Source organism: Pituophis catenifer, unplaced genomic scaffold (assembly GCF_029215685.1).
Source record: "Pituophis catenifer annectens isolate HBS135680 unplaced genomic scaffold, rPitCat1.0.hap2 SCAF_3, whole genome shotgun sequence".
NCBI classification, from domain to species: domain Eukaryota; kingdom Metazoa; phylum Chordata; class Lepidosauria; order Squamata; family Colubridae; genus Pituophis; species Pituophis catenifer.
In genome coordinates, this window is record NW_027256883.1 from 145,673,568 (window position 1) to 145,695,307 (window position 21,740).

A 21,740-nucleotide genomic window follows, 5' to 3' on the forward strand; every position below is an offset into this window, starting at 1 on the left:
ATGTTTTAGAAAATATATTTCTATACATATGCAGACCTGAACTTTAAATGGAACAATTTAAAAGACATTGTTTCATTCCCTTTCTATGCTCCACTATGTGAACCATTTCTAATGTACCATAAACAAGCTTTTGCAGTGAGCCTTGAGTCTTCTGAAAGGAGCAGAAATATTATATTCTGTTATCTAACTATAAGAATAAAAAAAGGAGCTTGTATAGTGGGGAAATTATTTAATTTTCTTATTTTATTAAATTTCACAGCAGATGGATCTGATTAAAAAATAAATAAAAATCAACAGTTAAAACTATTTATAAAAACCAGTTAATACAAATATAAATTAAAAAGACAAAAGGGAACATATCAGAATAAAATTCATGATGCAGCCAACACATTTTAATTAGCAAATTAAAATGTTTTAACCAACTACCAATGTTAGTTGAGCAGGCTAAGAAACACTTAGCAGATATTGGTTAAGTAGCTGAATTGTTGATGAATTTTATATAACTGTTATATAAATAAATGTCATATAAATCAAATTACACTTCAATGCTTTAAATATGAATTCTACCTTTATAGACTAAATAAGACCTGATGCCTGTAACAATCTCACTGCCTGGCTAGTCAAAGTAATATATATATATGCATTTAACTTCACCACTTGTGGCGAAGATTTTGTTGATTTTAAGTCATGCTGCAGTAGCAACAAGGAAACTACCGGTAAATGTTTTTGTTCCTTTGATTTATTTAAACCCATATTCTCATCAGAATTTTATTCAAATGCTGACTGTAGATCCCCTAATTTCAGCTGAAAAGTTATTCACTAATATCTTTAAGAAAATGCCCTCATAATTCAGCCTTCCAGATCCTAGCCAAAGCCAGCTGACAACTTTTTGACTTGATGCTGACATAGCATTTTTCATTTTTCTCCAAGCAAGTCTGTGTAACATTTGTGTGGCTCCAGCAGCAGTTGTAGCAGGGATGTAGTCGGGCTGGATCTGTCCTGCTCCTACTGAGTGACAGCAGTTCTTGCATACATATGCAGTTTTCTCTATCACCATTGACTTTCCATGACTACTTTGTGTTGCTGAATTGACATGACATTAGCTGCAGAACCCAGACTACTAAAGGAAATGATAGACCCAGGACCATTTTAAAGCAGCCTGCCTCTGAAACCTGTGTACAGAGTCTTTAGCAACTGTCTTGTTAAGTGACCATTTGCAAATACAACTAGTAAATGGTAATAAAAAAAAACATTTTCTGACCAATGTGTACATTTATACCCACAATTCCGGGCATGACAATAACATGCTGGAGTGTAACACTGGTATTTCTGCATGAGAGAACTTTTAAGTGAAACAGCTTCAACTAGCAATCTGCAGCATGTCACTCCCTTGTGGTTTACTCAGTGACCATTTTGCTGGAACTTTGTGGTTGCTAAACAAGGATTATCTGCATACACTAAAACACAAGCAATGACCTCTAGGGCCTCCAATGCCCTAGAAGACAACCTGCCTTTTGCAGTAGCTATTGTCAGGCTTCCCTCCTTGAGTTCCAGACAGAAAAGTTAATTGAAGGAATAAGAATTCAGGGGATCAGATTACTTTATTAGAATAAAAGTTTTTAAAACAATAACAACTACCTTACTTTCAAAGGAAGCACCTTTAGGCAATTCATGGTAGCAAAATGCTTCTCTATTTCTTCCTGCTTTTTTGATACAAAAAATTGGAATCTTGTCTTTTTAGCAAAAGCAGGTCTCTCTGGGTCTTCACTATTAAATAATAGCTATATTTTTGTGTTTGGCCCTCTGCAGCAACAGAGCATATTATGTCAGAAATCTTTGCCTCCTGACCTGGAGAAATATTTATCAAATCAGTTGTTTGGATGTGCCCTCACTCTCATTCTCTTTGGGTAGTCAAGGTCTTGAGTGGCCTTGCCTACACTCCTCTCATCTTTCATAATATCTTACTCAATTTGTATTTGCCTTTGCTGTTCTTTGAAATTTCTTTGAACCTCTTTTTTAATATGATGTCCTTTTTTGCTCTCTGTTTTTCCCTTTAAGTTTCTCTATGCTTTTTCTTTTTTTAGGCTCTTCATGTTCCTTCTACTAACGAACGTTGATCCTGCCTTCTAGCCCACTGGTTTCTAAATTGTCTTTCTGATACAATCTGGGTTTCTTTTGTGGAGAATCGGTATTCCTAGCCAAACCAAAAATATCCCCCTTCCAACAGAAGCTGGACTGCTGTTACTCAGACAACAAAAAAGTTAATATACAAATCATCCAATATCATATCACAAATCATGTTTCACTCCCATTTGTACAATAACAATTAATTTAGTGTTCCTGGACTCAAATGGTTTGCTCTGACCCAGAATTAAAAGTAAAATTGAAATAAGGGAATTATACATTCTAATTTATTCAGTTCCGCTATAATTTTCAGTCATAACTTCGTGTTTATATATCACATAAATATATATAGTTGAATTAGTATTTATCCTTGAATCAGCAAACTTTCTTTGTTGGGCTTGTATGCTATTTAATTGCTGGCAACTCTGAGCACCCATAAATAAGGTTGAAAAATAAAGATGCAATATGTACAAATCCATCCATCCATAGACAAACTGACTGAGTTTATCCATAAGAAGGTCCCTGAGAAGATCAATGAAAGCTGCTGTGCAATTCCAAGGAAAAACTACATATTTATGTATCCTAAAATAAATAGGCAAAAGTTTTTTTTATTTTTTTATTTATTTTTTTAATTTGATTTATATGCCGCCCTTCTCCGGAGACTCAGGGCGGCTTACAATGCGTTAAGCAATAGCCTTCATACTTTTGTATATTTATACAAAGTCAATTTATTGCCCCATAATCTGGGTCCTCATTTTACCTACTTTAGAAAGGATGGAAGGCTGAGTCAACCTTGAGCCTGGTGAGATTTGAACTTGCAGTAATTGCAGGCAGCAGATGTAAGTGGATGTTAATAACAGTGCTTTAGTCTGCTGAGCCACTAGAGCTCAGCAGTCAATAAATGAATTATTGTAAATCTAGGATTACCTACCTGTATGACTCTACATTAGAAGGATGAAGCTTCCATCAATATGAAAGCATTATTAGGCTTTGCACAATGTGACAAAACCTCCACACCACAAATGACCAGAACCATGATGAATTTGGAGAATACTTGAAGGTCTTAAGTGGAGGTTAAAGTATTTTATTTAACCCTAACCCATTCTTCCTTTATCCTTTGTCCATTCTTTTAATATGCAAACAAGAAGTTCAGGGAAAAACAAAAGGAATGTTGGCAGATGATATTTTTGTGCTGTGCCCTTAATAGATGATGATGATGATGAGTGGAGGGTTGCTCTTTGAAAATATATTGAAAAGTCTGTACAGGTTACCTGACTCAAAGTAATTCTGTATTAACTGCTGTAATCTTTTGTTTATTATTATTATCTGAGACTTCCTACTAAATAGAAGAGGGTAACCACTGAATCTGTGGTGCATTGGGAGACTCCTTTTCCCCCTTAAAATTGGAGTTAGCAGTATGCCAGTGTCTCTAAGCTGGAAGTTTGGAAATAGGGCAAAGTGCTGGTGCCAAGAAGAGCAAGTTACAGACTGTGTGACTATAGCTTTCTTTGTTTCCTCTTGTTGTTTCTTCCTAATCCATTTCTGCTATGGGGATTTAGGTCCCTGGAAAATATGCAAACCACAGCAGGACAAAATCTCCAGCAGAATTTGAGCCTGAAAGATGCTTCTGTTTCTTGGGGCCAAGCTGATTGGTTCATACATTTCCTTAGGTAATTGCTTCCATCAGTAAGACAATGTTCATATAAATATCCAGCACAAAACTCTTACTTCAGTGCTCTGTCTTTGGCTCAGGAAAGTCTCCATTCTTTCCTGAGGAAAAAATGTCCAGCCGGTAAGTATCCTCTAGGATTTTCTATGAATAAAGATTTAATGTTGACCAAATAAGTCTAGTCCTGTTGCTAGATAGCCTATTTCTAGAAGCAGGAGGGACATCCTGTATGCTGTCAAGCATTGTGCTAAGAATCTGAGGGACTTTATGGAAGAAAACAAGTAACAATCTTATAGATGATGAGAAACTGAATATTTAGAAGCAGGTTTTTCTCTACTTTTAACTATTGAAATTGAACCTATTGTATAAAGATCTATTGAGTTAAACTTCCATTTAATAATAAAATTATTCAGTTGTTCTTCGATGAATTAGGTTTTTTTTCTCCTTTGAAGAGCAGAGCCACATATGTTTCATTTATTAATCTTTCTGATTGTCTGACCTACGGAGAACTGTTGCTATTCAAAATTATATATCTCCAGAGCTTCACAAAGTAAGCATAGCTGAAAACTTGATTTTCAAAAAAAAAAAGTCTTAGGATGAGGTTACAGAAAATAATGCTACTGAAGGGTTCAGGTGTATGCAAGATTGCAGGAATAGGAAAATAATTGGCACATGTAAGTGTACAATTTCATCTACTGAAGGAATTTTATATTGTTAGACTATTATAGTCTATTGACTATAGTCTATAGTCTATTATAGTCTATTTCAACTGCTGTTGAAAATATCCCTTCATTCCCAAGCAGGTATCTAGAAACACAACAACTATGCTAAAACAAAAGACTTTCCAAATTTCTTTTCATCCAATTATTGGGGAAACTATTAAAGAAAATGCTAAATCAATCACCTTTGACTTTCTTAACATCTTGCAGATTTGAGCATCCAGCTGGTGGATACAAGAAGCTTTTTGAGACTGCAGAAGAACTGTCTTCACCAATAACTGCTAATGTTACAGGTTTGTGCCTTGCAAGCAAAGCACAGTCAGTCCCAATTAGCACATAGATAGGAGTCCAGTGTTACAGCCTAGCCTGGGAAAAAGAAATGGGAAATCATTTTTGTACAATTGTCAAAAAAATTATGGATGTGCCAATGTAGTCCTCATGAGTTGAGCTCATGTTGGTGACATCTTTACCTTTCTGTAGCTTTCTTTTGCCTTCGTGAAAATGAAATCATCTCAAGATGTAGATAACGAAAATGAATAGGTAGAATTTACTGCAGAAAATCAAGCCCAGTTCACATAATTAAGACCAGACAGATTTGTATTTTCTAGGTGTTTAGAATTGCCATTGCTCCAGTACCTGGTCACTGGCCATGCTGGTTGGGGTTGATGAGATCTGAAGTCCAAAATTTCAGAATGATGTCAGATTGAGCACACAACACTAAATTGTAATGTGCTTTTTTTCTCCTTTTGCTGATATCTCAATAGAATATTACAGAATATAAGGGCTCATATGAAAACAATGATTTCACATTATAGTTTGTGTTAATGCAACCTTGTTAAAATGGGAATCATTTTAGCGAATGAAAGTGGATAATCCTAAACTACGTTTTATTTGCAATATTAATTCAATTACAGTAGATGTAAGGTTGAATTTCTGAATCTTTATTTCCACAAATGAAGAACTTGGTTTATTACCTTGCTCTAACTATAAATTCTGCAGCAATTCAAGCTGAAATCATTGTGTATCAGTCGGCTACAGTCATACAGTAGTTAAACTAGCAAGCAATAGGTACCAAATCAGAGAGGGACTAATGTTAGAAAGCAAAGGATTCCAGGTGATATCAAGTTTCCTGTGTTACCCAAGATCAGAACTTATGCATCTTTGTATCTACTCCCCATAAAAGAGTATTTAGGTCTAGGGCTTTTCTAAACACTTAAATTGTGAGGGTAGTATAAAGTTGTATGCTAAAAAGAGTCTAATTTGTTTCAGAGATCCCAACTGTTCTCACAGGTGGTCATAGGACTATAGTTGTTACTCTTGCTAGTGTTGAAAGAGCACACAAGCATTTTGGAATAAGAGCTGCTCATTTCCAAGTGATTTACATCTTAAGAGAAAGTTTAGAAGGAATGGTTTGGCTGGCAGTTATACAGGTAGTCCTTGACTTATGACTGCAGTTAGGACCAAAACTTCCGTTGCTAAGCAAGACAATTATTAAGGGAGTTGAACCCCATTTTACGATCTTTTTTGCCACATTTGTTAAGGGAGTCGTTGCAGTGGTTAAGTGAATCATGCAGTCATTAAGTGAATCTGGCTTCTCCCATTGACTTTGCTTGTTGGAAACCAGTTGGGAAGGTTACAAATGGTGATCACATGGCCCTGGGACAATGCAACTGTGATAAATCTATGCTGCTTGCCAAGGGCTTGAATTTTGATCACGTGATTATGGAGCTCCTGCAACATTCATAAGTGTGAAAAACAGTAATAACTTAATTTTTCCAGTGCTGTTGTAACTTCAAACAGTCACTAAATGGACTAAGTCAAGGACTACCTGTATATTCTGTTTAAGATTGACCAAACTTTTTCTCAGTGTAATCTTCCTTTCACTGGTTGTGTGTAACCAGAGGCTGAGCAGCAATTTGTTGGCAGTACTTAAATTAAATTTAATGTAATAAATAGGATTTGTGACCTAAATTGTCCTGTCTCATATTCTGATACTATAAAACAGAGGTGTCAAATACACGGCCTGCAGGCCGGATGCGTCACATGCTGGCCATGCCCAACCCTGTTTTAGCGAAGGGGGGAAAAGTAGCAATATGTCACGTGACAATGTGGGTTTGACACTCCAGTTATAAAAGCAGCTCCATACAGAACATAGTACAGTTGTGCTGTCTGGATGCCAGTAATCTAGATAACCAAAGCGAGAAAGTTTATACCTATCTCAGACCTGCTATAACCTTCTATTCTTACTATAAGTAACCCTCCATTGTCTAAAATATGTTTCAGAAAGATGTGGAATGGAGGTTTGTGAGGCAGGCAGATAACTAGGCAAATATCCAGCCTTGCAATCCCAGAGGTGGTCAATCCTGCATTTCCAGCCACCATAACCAATCCTGAGTGAGATATTCTGGAAATTCAGTATTGTACAGCTTTAGCTATTTGACTAAGAATGCTGAACCCAATTCTGCTCAGGAGTCTCAAGTCTGTAGTAATAAATAAGAGGTATCTTTACTACAGACAGTGAAAACTCAATAGAACCTTCATTTCTCAACCTTTTTAATAGATATTTTTTGCTTGTTTGCAACAGGTAAAATTCCAGTTTGGCTGAAAGGCAGTCTGCTCAGATGTGGGCCTGGTTTATTTGAAGTTGGATCAGAACCGTTTTATCATTTGTTTGATGGCCAAGCACTTCTTCACAAGTTTGACTTCAAGGAAGGCCATGTCACTTATTACAGGAGGTAAGTTATGCTTCCTGCCTGCTTTTTCCATCCTGCAGTCCAGCAACTCATCCACTCTTACCAATTCATTAAAATCCAATTTACATTAAAAGCTTATTCTGTTCCAAAAAGAGAATATGAATTTTTGACTGCTTAGGTTCTGTAAAATGAAAATCTGTTTCAGAAACTGTATGGAGGGAATATGAGGACCGTAAAGCATATAAACAATGAATATATAGGTAGTCCTTTACTTATGACCAGTTACTTAGTAAACCTCTGACAATCGGTCACTCCTGTGACCACATGACAATAGTTTGCACACTTGGCAACCTGTCCACATTGGACTACTGGTCTAACATGGACATTTGTTGTATCCCACCATCACGTGACTGCCTTTTACACCATTTTTGCCAAAAACCATGCCCATAGCAAACCAAACCTTAACAACTGTAGATTCAATTAATGACCATGGTGATTTGCTTCACAATCATCACAAAAAAGGTGATAAAATAGAGTTGCTCAAATGACCAACCTGCTTTACGATCTTCACAGGTTATGACCGTGATGGGCAGTCTCCATTACAGTGGTAACTTGAGAACTACCTGTACAATTGTTTGTATCTTTATCCATGTCAATGTTTCCTTTCAGAGTAATTCTTTCAGACAACATTTAAACCAGTTTTTCCTTAAAGAACTTTGCATGTTTGCTTTCTTGCAGCTTTTGCTCCTTTAAAATGAATATCTGCAAGAGGCTCATGTAGAAGTCAATTGGACTTCTCTATTGCAAGTATTTCCATATTAAGTCCAAAGAAAGCAGAACATTTGTTGTGTCGTGAATGAATTCAGTGTTCATCCAGATTAAGTCTCTATTTGTTTGCCTTCATCAATTCCAAAAGTCCTTCCTGGAACATTGCAATACTTTCTCTAAGATTATTGGGTGGAAATAAAAGGAAGATTTTTTTCTTTTCATCCGTGTTCTGCTTCTTAGATGTGAATGGAGTATTTACTAGCCTCGTTTACGAACCTGGGTTTGGGTTTCATCCCAGAGATGGCTCTGGAATATATTAATAGAAGTGAGAAATGAGCTGGTAAGATGTAAGTAGAACATAATACATAATCTTGCTTTATTTCTCCATAGGTTTGTTCGAACTGATGCCTATGTTAGAGCAATGACTGAGAAGAGAATAGTACTCACAGAATTTGGAACATATGCTTACCCAGATCCATGCAAAAATATATTTTCCAGGTGAAAAAAAAATAAAGGTATAATTATGGAAAGCCTGAAACATATTGTTGTATTATGCAGCAATCTAGAAATAATCTACTTTCTTTGTGGTTGTGTCCGGCAGATTTTTTTCATACTTCCAAGGTGTGGAGATCACTGACAATGCCCTGGTGAACGTGTATCCTGTGGGAGACGATTTTTATGCCTGTACTGAGACAAACTTCCTAACAAAAGTCAACACAGAAAACCTGGAAACAATTAAAAAGGTCTTTTTATAGATTAAAGACAGAGACAAGTGAAAATTGGAAATGAGTATTGATGGCACACATAATGTATCACTTACAGAACACCTAAAATGGGAACAGTAATTGAAGAAGTATTTATAGAGCATTTTATTGTAATATAGTCTTATACAGAGCTATATATTTTATCTGCTGATTAGAATCTCATTCAATCCCATTCTCGTTTAGTACAAGAATTACCAGAAAGCACTATTAGAAATAAAAATAAGACTGTTTAGAATTAGTACTAAATCCACGTAAGATTTTGTTATTTAACAATGGAAACAGAAGTGATGTTATAATTCCAGAGCAGTTATGTGATTTTTTTTCTTAGTAACCATAGCTCAGCAGTTGAATTGTACATCCTATTTGTGGCCAGTAAGTGAAAGGGATATATATCTTTCAATTGAATGCTATGTGCTGGATGCAGGTGAATGCAATTGCACCCCTGTAATAATATTCTATGATCTCTTGTATTCATCCCATCAAACCCAAAAAAAATTTGGAATGGTATAGATCTCCTGCCACGAACAAGAGAGTTGGACTAGAAGACCTCCAAGATTCCTTCCAATCCTATTATTCTATGTTGTATGTTCTTTGAATCTTGTTTGTTTACATTCTGAAAGAAAAGTTTTTCTGAGCTAGATAAGAGAATTATGGCCTTCTCTAAATTCACAAAAGTTGCACCTGTAGTTGTTCAGAAACTCATTTCCATTGCTATTCCACAAAGCATTTACAGATACTGTATTTCTGAGCACAAGGGCTCAGTTTTGTAACATAAGGTTAAGATTCCTGTTACGCTGCCTTCTAGCCTAGGATACACTTTCTATTCCCACCTAATTGATCAATCTAGTGTAGTATGCTTTATTTAAAAATCACAAAATATAAATTTTTAAGGATAAGGAAATTACTGTCTACTTTATTTAAAATCATAAAATACATTCAACACAATGTAATGTGCTTATAATCAATGCATTTTGTTGGTGACCAATGTATGGATTTCCCAAATTACCAAATTACTCTGTTATATTCTTCAGGTGGATATCAGCAAATATGTTTCAGTCAATGGGGTCACAGCACACCCTCATATTGAAAATGATGGAACAGTTTATAATATTGGCAACTGCTTCGGAAAGAATTTATCCTTTGCCTATAATATCGTAAGGATACCTCCCATCCAAGCAGGTCTGTTCGCTTTCAAGCAGCAGCTGCTAAAATCAGAATGTTTCTCCCTTCCAGTGCAGATTAAACCAACTTGATATAGTTTCTTTTTCTGAAAAAAAAAAGGCTTTTCTAATATTCAAAGAATCAAGACATGTATTTAAATTCTGAATGTTTATTTATTAACTAGAATTGTCTTTTCTTTTTTTTGTATGAATTTTCATTAATTAGCCTATACAACTAAACACAGGTAAATGCATTGCCACCTCCTTGTCTTTCTCAGATAAGAGAGATCCAATGACAAAATGTGAAGTGGTGGTTCAGTTTCCCTGCAGTGACAGATTCAAGCCGTCTTATGTGCACAGGTAAAAGACAACTCCTCAAAAAGATGTATTTAAATACGTTAGGCGTAGCTTTATAAAATATTTATTTCTTTTATTTATCATTTTACTTATTTAAGTTTTAAAACCATCTAATAGCCAAAACTATTACAATAAACACCCTAAAGAATACAATCCAAGTTAAAACATATACAATCAAATCAAATAAAAATACAAGTGGACAGGAGCAAGACAATAATTGAAAAACAAATAATATACATTAAAACACTATTTTAAAATAAAAAATGCAGTTAAAATACTATATAAATATCCTGGGAAAATAGAAAGGTCTTTACCAACATGATGTTAATCTGAGCAGCATGGAGGACCACCTCATGGGATAGAGCTTAAAATCCAGGTAGGTACATGAGGGAGAAGATGCTTCTTCAGATAACCTGGCCCTGAGCAGTCTAAAGTTTAAAGTTCAAAGCTTTGAATTTGACCCAGAAATGGACCAGCACTCAGTGCACATGATAAAGTATTGGCCTAAAATAATTGTATTGGCCAGATCTATTGATCAGTCTAGCTGCTTTAATCTGAACCAATGGAAGATTGCAGATCACTTTCAAAGATAGCCTCATGTATGTTTTGTAATAATCCAACCTGGAAATTAAGAGCATGGGTAATGGTTGCATAGCTGTCTCTTTCCAAAGAGTTGCAGTTTGTAGATAAGCTGAAACTGATGAAAGGCATTCTCCATCACTGAAGCTACCTGGACATCTAGTGACAACAATGAATCTAGGTTCTGTCTCTCCTCCCCAGCTATGAACCTGCTCCTTTGAGATGAAGATAGACCCCTCCAGTCCTACATGGACCCAACATTCTTGTCATATGTATAAAAGTGTTTACTGAGTTTAAATTTGAAAGTGATACATTTAGCCTAACAAGAAGCAAAAAAGAAACTATGGGCATTTGAAAAATGAATAGCTACATTTTGAATCTCATGTACATATGCAAAATGCTATGCCATCTCATATACGATCATCAATTGTCTTTCCTAACAGTTTTGGGCTAACTCCGAATTACATTGTTTTTGTGGAAACTCCAGTGAAAATTAATTTGTTCAAGTTTCTTTCTTCCTGGAGTCTTTGGGGAGCCAACTACATGGACTGTTTTGAGTCAAATGAAAAGATGGGGGTAAGTTTTTTAAATTTATTAGTCCCTTTGCCATGCTCTGTGTGTGTGCGTGTGTATGCATGTGTAATTGTGTGTATGCATGTGTGTGTAATTGTGTGTGTATATACATACATACAGGTGAAACTCGAAAAATTAGAATATCATGCAAAAGTTCATTTATTTCAGTAATGCAACTTAAAAGGTGAAACTAATATATGAGATAGACTCATTACATGCAAAGCAAGATAGTTCAAGCGTTGATTTGTCATAATTTTGATGATTATGGCTTACAGCTCATGAAAACCGCAAATTCACAATCACAGAAAATTAGAATATTGTGAAAAGGTTCAATATTCTAGGCTCAGTGTCCCACTCTAATCAGCTAATTAAGCCATAACACCTGCAAAGGGTTCCTGAGCCTTTAAATGGTCTCTCAGTCTGGTTCAGTCGGAATCACAATCATGGGAAAGACTGCTGACCTGACAGTTGTGCAGAAACCCATCATTGACACCCTCCATAAGGAGGGAAAGTCTCAAAAGGTAATTGCAAAAGAAGTTGGATGTTCCCAAAGTGTTGTTATCAAAGCACATTAATAGAAAGTTATGTGGAAGGGAAAAGTGTGGAAGAAAAAGGTGCATAAGCAGCAGGGATGACCGCAGCCTGGAGAGGATTGTCAGGAAAAGGCCATTCAAAAATGTTGGGGACTTTCACAAGGAGTGGACTGAGGCTGGAGTCAGTGCATCAAGAGCCACCACACACAGACAGATCTTGGACATGGGCTTCAAATGTCGTATTCCTCTTATTAAGCCGCTCCTAAACAACAAACAAGGTCAGAAGCGTCTTACCTGGGCTAAAGACAAAAAGAACTGGTTGCACAGTGGTCCACAATCCTCTTTTCTGATGAGAGCAACTTTTGCATCTCATTTGGAAACCAAGGACCCAGAGTCTGGAGGAAGAATGGAGAGGCACACACTGCAAGATGCTTGAAGTCCAGTGTGAAGTTTCTAGTCTGTGTTGATTTGGGGAGCCATGTCATCTGCTGGTGTTGGTCCACTGTGCTTCATTAAGTCCAGGGTCAACGCAGCCGTCTACCAGGAGATTTTGGAGCACTTCATGCTTCTTTCCGCAGACAAGCTTTATGGGGATGCTGACTTCATTTTCCAGCAGGACTTGGCACCTGCCCACACTGCCAAAAGTACCAAAACCTGATTCAATGACCATGGGATTACTGTGCTTGATCGGCCAGCAAACTCGCCTGACCTGAACCCCATAGAGAATCTAGGGGCATTGCCAAGAGAAAGATGAGAGACATGAGACTGAACAATGCAGAAGAGCTGAAGGCCACTATTGAAGCATCCTGGTCTTCCATAACACTTCAGCAGTGCCACAGGCTGATAGCATCCATGCCACGCTGCATTTTATTTATTTATTTATTTAATTTTATTTAATATAACTTATATGCCGCCCTATCTCCATAGGATTCAGGGCGGCTCACAACAATTAAAACAAGCCAATAAAAACATAAAATACATACATAAACAAATATTAAAACCCGTTAAAATAATTGAAAACCCCCTCAGTCCAGGCTAGGTGCCACGAACAGCCATGTTTTTAATTCACGGCGGAAGGTGCGGAGGTCAGGAGCCAGCCGGAGCCCCAGGGGGAGTTGATTCCAAAGGGTGGGCGCGCCCACAGAGAAAGCTCTACCCCTGGGGGCCGCCAGCCGACATTGTCTAGCTGACGATACCTGGAGCAGGCCCTCCCTGTCGGAACACACCGGGCAATGGGAAGCTGTTGCTGGTTACAGATGGTCCGCCAAGTATCCTGGGCCTAAGCCATGTAGAGCTTTATAGGTCATTACCAGGACCTTTAATCTCACCCAGAAGGCAACCGGCAACCAATGCAAGCTGCGCAGGAGAGGTGTTACATGGGAGTATCGGGATTCTCCCATCACAACCTGCGTGGCTGCATTCTGTACCAGCTGAAGCCTCCGAGTGGTCCTCAAGGGCAGCCCCATGTAGAGAGCATTACAGTAGTCAATACGGGAGGTGACTAGCTCATGAGTAATTGTGCGTAGGGCATCTCGGTCCAAATAGGGGCGCAACTGGCACACCAGACGAATCTGGGCATATGCCCCCATGATCACGGTTGTTATATGATCTTCTAGACTCAACCACGAATCCAGGAAGACACCCAAGTTGCGTGCCCTGTCTATGGGGGAGAGGGGTAAAACTTCACCCCCTATAGCCAACGATGGAACTTCTCCTTCAAACTGAGATGCCAGTATCCACAGCCACTCAGTCTTGGCAGGGTTGAGCCGAAGCCTGTTCCTCCCCATCCAGATCTGCACCGCTTCCAGGCACCGGGACATCACATCGAGGGCCTCACTGGGTTGATTTGGGGTGGATATAAAAAGCTGAGTATCATCAGCATACTGATGGTACCTCACTCCGAAACCATGGATGATCTCCCCCAGCAGTTTCATATAAATGTTGAACAGAAGGGGCGAGAGAACCGACCCCTGGGGCACCCCACAGTGAGGGGCCTCATGGTTGATCTCTGCCCCCGTCAACACTGCTTGCGTCACCCTGAGAGGTAGGAGAACCACCGTAAAACAATGCCTCCCACTCCCAACCCCTCTAAGCACCGCAGCAAGATACCATGGTCGATGGTATTGAAAGCCGCCGAAAGATCTAACAGGACCAGAACAGAGGAATAACCTCTGTCCCGAGCCCTCCAGAGATCATCCACCAGCGCGACCAATGCCGTCTCCGTGCTGTACCCGGGCCTGAAACCTGATTGGTATGGATTGAGGTAATCTGCTTCATCCAGGGACATTGAGAGCTGACGTGCATTGACGCAGTAATTGATGCAAAAGGGGCCCAAACCAAGTACTGAGTACATATGCATGCTTATACTTTTCAGAGGTCCGATATTGTTCTATGTACAATCCTTGTTTTATTGATTTCATGTAATATTCTAATTTTCTGAGATTGTGAATTTGGGGTTTTCATGAGCTGTAAGCCATAATCATCAAAATTATGACAAATTAAGGTTTGAACTATCTCGCTTTGTAATGAATCTATCTCATATATTAGTTTCACCTTTTAAGTTGCATCACTGAAATACATGAACTTTTGCACGATATTCTAATTTTTTGAGTTTCACCTATACATACATACATACATACATATATATTTAAATCAGCTGAAATTGATGAAAGGCACTGTCCATCATTAAAGCTATTTACATATACAATTACACACACACACATGCATATACACAGTGACACAAGAATATAGTTTTATTATTTAACAAAGTTTTAATAATATTTAATTTTTAAAGGTATGGATGCATGTTGCTGACAAGAAAACAGGGGAGTACCTCAACATCAAATACAGAACTTCACCTTTTAATCTTTTTCATCATATTAATACTTATGAGGATAATGGATTTCTTGTTGTGGATTTATGTACATGGAAAGGGTAAGTACTGAAAAACCTATGTGTACAGAAAATGCTACAACTATAATTAAAAGCAATCTTTCTAGCCCCGTTACTGGACTCCAGGTGCCATAATCTAGCTGAGGATATATTTGAAGAATGTTAGTTCAGAAGACTAGCTTTTGAATGACTTCTATATATTCATTTGTTTTCAATTATTCTTTCTTCATATATTTGCAGTATAACAGATTGCTTTCAGGGATTATCACATTAGTTTATTATTCTGTTCAAATGAGTAAACAATAACACAATAAAGTCAAGAGGTAGTTAATTTAGTGGCACACATAAAAATAGAAGAAAAAACAAAGGAAGCACAAGAATACAGGACTAGCATCAGTCTGCCTTTGGCAACCACAGTAAGGAACTCTGATTGAATAGAAAGTGAAATTTATTCTTAACAGTACAAGTGACATTTGTTAAAGGTTGGTTTTTCTTTTTAAGAGTAAGAAACAAAGATTGTGTCAGCATACACAGAATAATGCTGTGATGACAAAGAACTTAACAAAATATATGTGACTTTTCATGAGATACTTCAGGATATTGAAAAGGTTCTGATTTGGCTAGTCCTAATAGTTTTATTAATTTTCTTGTGGTTACTTTTTGTTTTATTTATTTATATGCCACCTTTATTATTTTTATAAATAATATCCAACACATTTTTCTCCTCCTATTTCCCCCACAAGAACAACCCAGTGAGGTTGGTTGGACTGAGATTGGGTGCTTGGCCCAAAGCCACCCATTTGGCTTGCATAGCTAAGGAGGGACATGCACTCATGGTCTCCTGCTTTCTAGCCTGGTGCCTTAACCACTAGACAAATTGTCTCTATATTTTGTTTGTAGCTGTACTTGATTTGGGTGCCATTAATTAGAAAAATATAAATTTACATACAGTAATATTTTTTGGCACATACATTTCAGTGACCCAGAAATTATTATTCTGCAATAGTCAAATAGGTAGCTGTTCGGCTAGATCCCCTGACCTGTTCATTGAGAAGCTGATGCCTTTTATTCCTCTATAGATATGAATTTGTTTACAATTACTTATACTTAGCCAATTTACGAGAAAACTGGGAAGAAGTGAAGAAAAATGCACAAAAAGCTCCTCAACCTGAAGTTCGACGGTATGTCCTTCCCTTAAATATTGAGAAGGTAAGAATTAAATATTATACACTGGAAAGAAAACCAATATTTTGTACGTGTAATGTGTACAGATAATTGCCAGCAAGGACTTCATAGAGAATGCAATGTACATTGGGCTGGTTGGGTGTGTGATCATGTTCAGAGGTTCTTTGCAACATTATTTTCAAGCGCAATATTTTGTATTTTCCCAAAAAACAAGAGGCATTTACATACAGGAATAATAAAAAAGAATGTTTTGAGAGAACATGATTGAATTAGTGTTTCAATTTTCCCTCTTAAAACCAAGACTTAAAAAAACAAAAGAGTTCCTGAGATCTTTTACTTATATTGTTGGAAGAATAGGTGGAATGTTGAAAAATGGGGCACAGTATAGAATGTTTCTTCTTACTTTCTTTTTTGTGGGGGATGTTCTAGGCTGATACGGGGAAAAATCTAATCACATTACCTAATACAACAGCAACAGCAATTCTGCACAGTGATGATACCATATGGCTGGATCCAGAAGTTATTTTTTCAGGACCACGACAAGGTAAGGCTAAGCTCAGCAAAAAGCAAAAAAGACCATCCTGGCAAATACAAAAAACCAATTAAATGTGTTTGTTTTGCTTTATAGCTTTTGAGTTTCCACAAATAAACTATGCAAAATATTCTGGGAAACCTTATACATATGCATATGGTCTTGGACTAAATCATTTTGTTCCAGACAGAGTAAGTAATACATATTAATAGACTAGATTTATTTTTGCAAAAAGGCAAAGAAAAGTTCAAGTCCAAACTATTTTATGTGGCTCATAGGAATATAGAAGATAGGTGCATCATCTTGAACTGCTTCTTTTGCTATTCAGGTTATTACTACATTTACTTTTAAGTCTATTTCCAATTTAAGAGGGAAAAAAATATCATTGTTGGAGAGAGGGAATGCTCCATTTTCCCTAGGGTGTTTGCAAACTACCTACCTGGATGTCTATCTTTATTATAGGAAAAAACATACCAAGTATGAAATCCATAGATAGCAACTATACAATAAATCTTTCTTCCAGATCACACTATATCAACAGCAGTCACAGTTACCACAATGCGAAAGGGTTGAGTTTCTCATAAAGCTTTGTTCCTAATAGATTTCCATTCAAAGAGATCACTGCATTGTTCATCCTAGCTCAGACTGCTCCTGCACTCAAACGATCAAGAAAATGCAGTGTATTTGCCCAAATGAACAGATGCAAATGTTTCATACTTTGATAAAAATAGATTTGATGCCATCTGAGACTTGCATTAAGATTCATCTTTGAGCATGCTGTATAAAACCAAATAGCCTTTAAAAATTTAGTCAGTTCTAACTTATCTGTTTTATGTTCTCGGACAAATCTGACTTGTATTTGAACAAAATAAAAACAAAATAAAACCCTGACTAGGTGGCTCAGTGGCTAAGACACTGAGCTTGTTGATCAGAAAGGTTGGCAGTTCAGTGACTCGAGTACAGGTCGTAGTACAGGTCTCCTGTGTGAGCAGGGGGTTGGGCTAGATGACCTCCAAGGTCCCTTCCAACTCTGTTAGTTACTTAAAATACAAAATGTATTCCTTTTAGGCATTAAAATATATTTTGTTATATTTTATTATGCTGTTCTACAAAAGATTATGAGCCTCTTGTAAGGCTGAGTTTTCACTTTCAATATAGGGTGATCAAATCAATGTGTCAGCTCCCTATGTCTTGATTATATTGTTGTGGTTCCATCTTATACTTCATTTTATTCCATTCACAAGTTGTTCAAGTCCATTGTGGCTTAAAGTCACATATAATATACAAAATTTAAATTTTAAAATTTATAATACTTTGTTTTACATACAAAAATATTATCCAAACAAATTGACCATCATTTCAGATCAGACAACCCACAAAGGACTGGCTGTTCTCTTTAGCCCAAAGCCTGGGAAAAGAGTCAGTCTGAGGGACTTATCTAAATATGGTTGAGGTGAGGTTCATAAGAATATTGGGGGAAAGTTATTGCAGTGGGCAGACACTACAATACAAAAGATGGCATTACTTCATTGATGGGACCCAGAACTTGCCCATGTTTCGCAACATTTTTCCTATTCATGGAACTGGGGTGGGCATGGGCTGCACGTGGACTGCCAGTTTGACACCCCTGATATAAGATGAGCAGCAATTATGGACCAAAGGTGGTCCCTCAAGTAACCAGGTGCTATGCCATGAAGGGCTTTATAGATGACAACACCATGAATTGCACCTGGAAGCCTGATAGTAAGCAGTGCAAAGCCTATATTGCCTGACATAATTAAATGGGCAAACTAAAAACCTGAAATAATTACATGGGCACACCAGAGCCTGAAGTATCACATGGGCATACCAAGGCATCATCATTTGTAGCTTCCAGGTGGTCTTCAAGGGCAGTCCCAGGTATAGTGCATTGCAATAATCCAAACATAAGATAATCAAAGCACAAGCTACTGTCTTAAGAGTCTCTTAGTCCAGCTATGGGCACAACTGGTGAATCAACTGAATCTGTGCAAAGGCCAACATGGCCCCAGTTGCCATTTCAAGCAGGAATTGTGAGTCCAAAAGATCCCTAGAAGAACTAGTCACTGAGGGCATAGTATAATTCAGAACTAAAGATGGAATATCTCTAGATCAGGGTGATCCAAATAAATTCTTAAATCAAAAGAGTTAAGTTTTAATCTTCACTTTTTAAAATGCAGTTCATTTAAAAGCACGATAGCAGCAAGTCACAACAAAATGCAGAGCAGACCAAAGCTTATACAACCAACCTTAGCAGGATTATCGATACAAATGTAAAATACAATATTGTACAGTAGTCCTCAAGTTACATCCATTCATTGAATGATCATTTGAAGTTACAAAGGCACTGAAAAAAGTGACTTATGACCATTTTTCACATGACCAATTGCAGCGTCCCTGTGGTCACGTGATGAAAATTCGGACACCTGGCAATTGGCATATACTATTTATGATGGTTGCAGTGTCCTGAGGTCATATGATCACCTTTTGTGACCTTCTGACAAGTGAAGTCAATGGGGAAGCCAGATTCACTTAACAACCATGTTACTAGCTTAACGACTGCAGTGATTCACTTAACAACTGTGGCAAAAAGGTCATAAAATGGGGCAAAATTCACTTAACGACTATCTTGCTTAGCAACACAATTTTTTGGCTCAATTGTGGTTGTAAATTGAGGGCTACCTAAATGTGCACTGACAGAATGGGACAACTTGCAGTGACCATGGCCATCTTGCCGTAGATGGCCAACTCGCCGCAGTCATCTCTCTGTGGCCAATTCATGGCAGCCATCTTGCCATGGCCAACTCGCCACAAGAAAACTCACTACAGGACAACTCATTGCAGGACAATCCACATGGGGTAACTCCATGCATTAAATATTATCTGTCACTGTTTCTTTGACATTATTTCCATTGACAAAAATGGGAAATAATGAATTGATGTTCAAAACATTCAAAATTGCCATTTTAAGATTGGAAGGTTTAGGAGCCAGAAGGTTTTGTGCATCGTAGTAGTGATGCATTGATTGATTTACCAGCCTTTTTAGAAAAATGTGTTTTTTAAAAATGATTTTTTTTTTCCAGATTTGCAAAATGAATGTTAAAACTAAAGAGACATGGGTATGGCAAGAACCAGATACATATCCCTCTGAACCAATCTTTGTTCCTCACCCAGAAGATATAGAAGAGGATGATGGTAATGTTATGACATTTTGATTAAAGTTGAGAAAAAGGCCAGTGGTGAAATCTAAAATTTGTTACTACCGGTTCTGTGGGTGTGGCTTGGTGGTGGTGGGGTAATGTGACTGGGTGGGCGTGGCCTTTTTTTTTTTTTTTTACTTTTAAAACCATTTTTTCTACAACCTCTTCAGCAAAATAATGCTTTCAAAAGGCTCTGCCGATCAGGCAACTCAGCTGGGATCGTCAGAGGCATTTAAAAGTAAAAAACTTTTTTTCTTTTAAATGGCTCTGACGATCCCAGCTGAGTTGCCTTGATCAGCAGAGGGTTTTTAAAAACCCTCTGATGATCGCGCGGCTCAGCTGGGCATGTGGGGGGAGGGATTTTTGCTACCGGTTCTCTGAACCACCCACCTCCATCGCTACCGATCGGGCGATCCGGTTCGAACCGGGAGCATTTCACCCCTGGCTTTATCCAAATTTGGCTCTATACATAAGAAAAGGATTTAATAAATATACTTAATTTATACCCACTAAATATTCCCTGGGGGAATAATGCAAAAATTAGTATGTTTCTGAATTACTGTATTTTCAAACCTACTATCTGTGCTAAAGTTTTTGTGCTTCTTTGTTTAAGTAATTTGTATTTATTTTGATACAGGTATTATTCTGAGCATAGTCATCAGTCCTGGCTGTGGACCAAAGCCTGCCTACCTTCTGATCCTGAATGCAAAGAATATGAGTGAGGTTGCCAGGGCACAAGTGGACATAAATATCCCAGTTACTTTCCATGGATTCTTCAAAAGAGCATGATGTCTGTCTTGTCTGTCAATCTTTCTTTTTAATACAATGTGCAGAACAATATAAAGCATTCTTCTAATTATCTGCCAGTGATTTGCAAAATTAGTTTAACATTAAATATTTCCTGTGCTGAGGCCCAATTTTAATTTTAATACTTAAGAAAATATCCATTTTTAAGAATGCTTTCCTGACTGTAATGCACCACAAATAAGGATAATTAAATGTTGTTAGTACTGTAGATTCTGAGGAACAGCATTAGCATTATAATCTCAGTAAACTTCAGATAAACATTTACAATTTAAAACTGTTAAAATTGTTTGGTAATAGAACATGGGTGAAACACAACAAATAACCTTGAACTCTGGCAGATTAAGTAGTGAATAATTAGAAATAAGTATTTAGCAAATTATTAGTTTGGAAACAACTTTAGATTTCTTATAGTTTTAATATTTGAACATAAATTATTTTTAAAAATTAAAGTGAAATAATTCATCTTTGTCACTTATCAGAGAAAATGATATTTTGAATTTGATCTCTCTGATACCTTAAACATCTTTTACAAATAATGATTTGTCTAATAAAAATTATGTAAAATGTGAATATTTATTTTTTAAAAAAATATTCATAGCTTCTCCTTATCTTCAACTGTACTACAGGTAGTCCTCGACAATTCATTTAGTGATGGTTCAAAATTACAACAGCACTGAAAAAAACTTGTGACTTATGATACAGGTAGCCCTCAACTTATGACCATTTTTCACACTTACAACCATTGCAGCATCCCCATGGTCACATGATTGAAACTCAGATGCTTAGCAACTGACTCATATTTTTGATGGTTGCAATTTCCTGGGGTCATGTGATCACCTTCTGTGACTTTCCAACAATCAAAGTCAAAGGGGAAGCCATATTCACTTACCACCTTTTTATTAACTTGATAACTGCAGTGATTCACTTAACAACTGTGTTAAGAGTAATAAAATGGGCCAAAATTCACTAAACAAATGTTTCATTTAGCAACAGATATGTTGGGCTCTATTGTGGTCATAAGTCGAGGGCTACCTGTATGTGTATCTTCAGATTTGAACACCTATATATTCACAGTATGTTCTGTATAAACTCTGGGAAGTGAAAACCTTTATAGCTAGAAAAAGGGTTTTGATATCAGTTGGTGAAAAAATATGGGAAGATCGCTTA

At 37.1% G+C, this 21,740-nt stretch overlaps 1 protein-coding gene across 1 annotated transcript; it reads left to right on the forward strand.

The window, feature by feature from the left end:
* Positions 1-3,872: 3,872 nt before the first annotated feature.
* RPE65 (retinoid isomerohydrolase RPE65) lies at positions 3,873-20,872 on the forward strand. The gene is made up of 14 exons (XM_070939467.1): positions 3,873-3,916; positions 4,723-4,805; positions 7,097-7,247; positions 8,364-8,471; positions 8,575-8,716; positions 9,769-9,916; positions 10,176-10,257; positions 11,277-11,409; positions 14,734-14,873; positions 15,911-16,040; positions 16,446-16,560; positions 16,645-16,739; positions 19,650-19,761; positions 20,404-20,872. Exons 1-14 carry the CDS (start codon positions 3,906-3,908, stop codon positions 20,553-20,555), a joined length of 1,602 nt encoding a protein of 533 aa, XP_070795568.1. The 5' UTR covers positions 3,873-3,905; the 3' UTR covers positions 20,556-20,872.
* Positions 20,873-21,740: the final 868 nt, after the last annotated feature.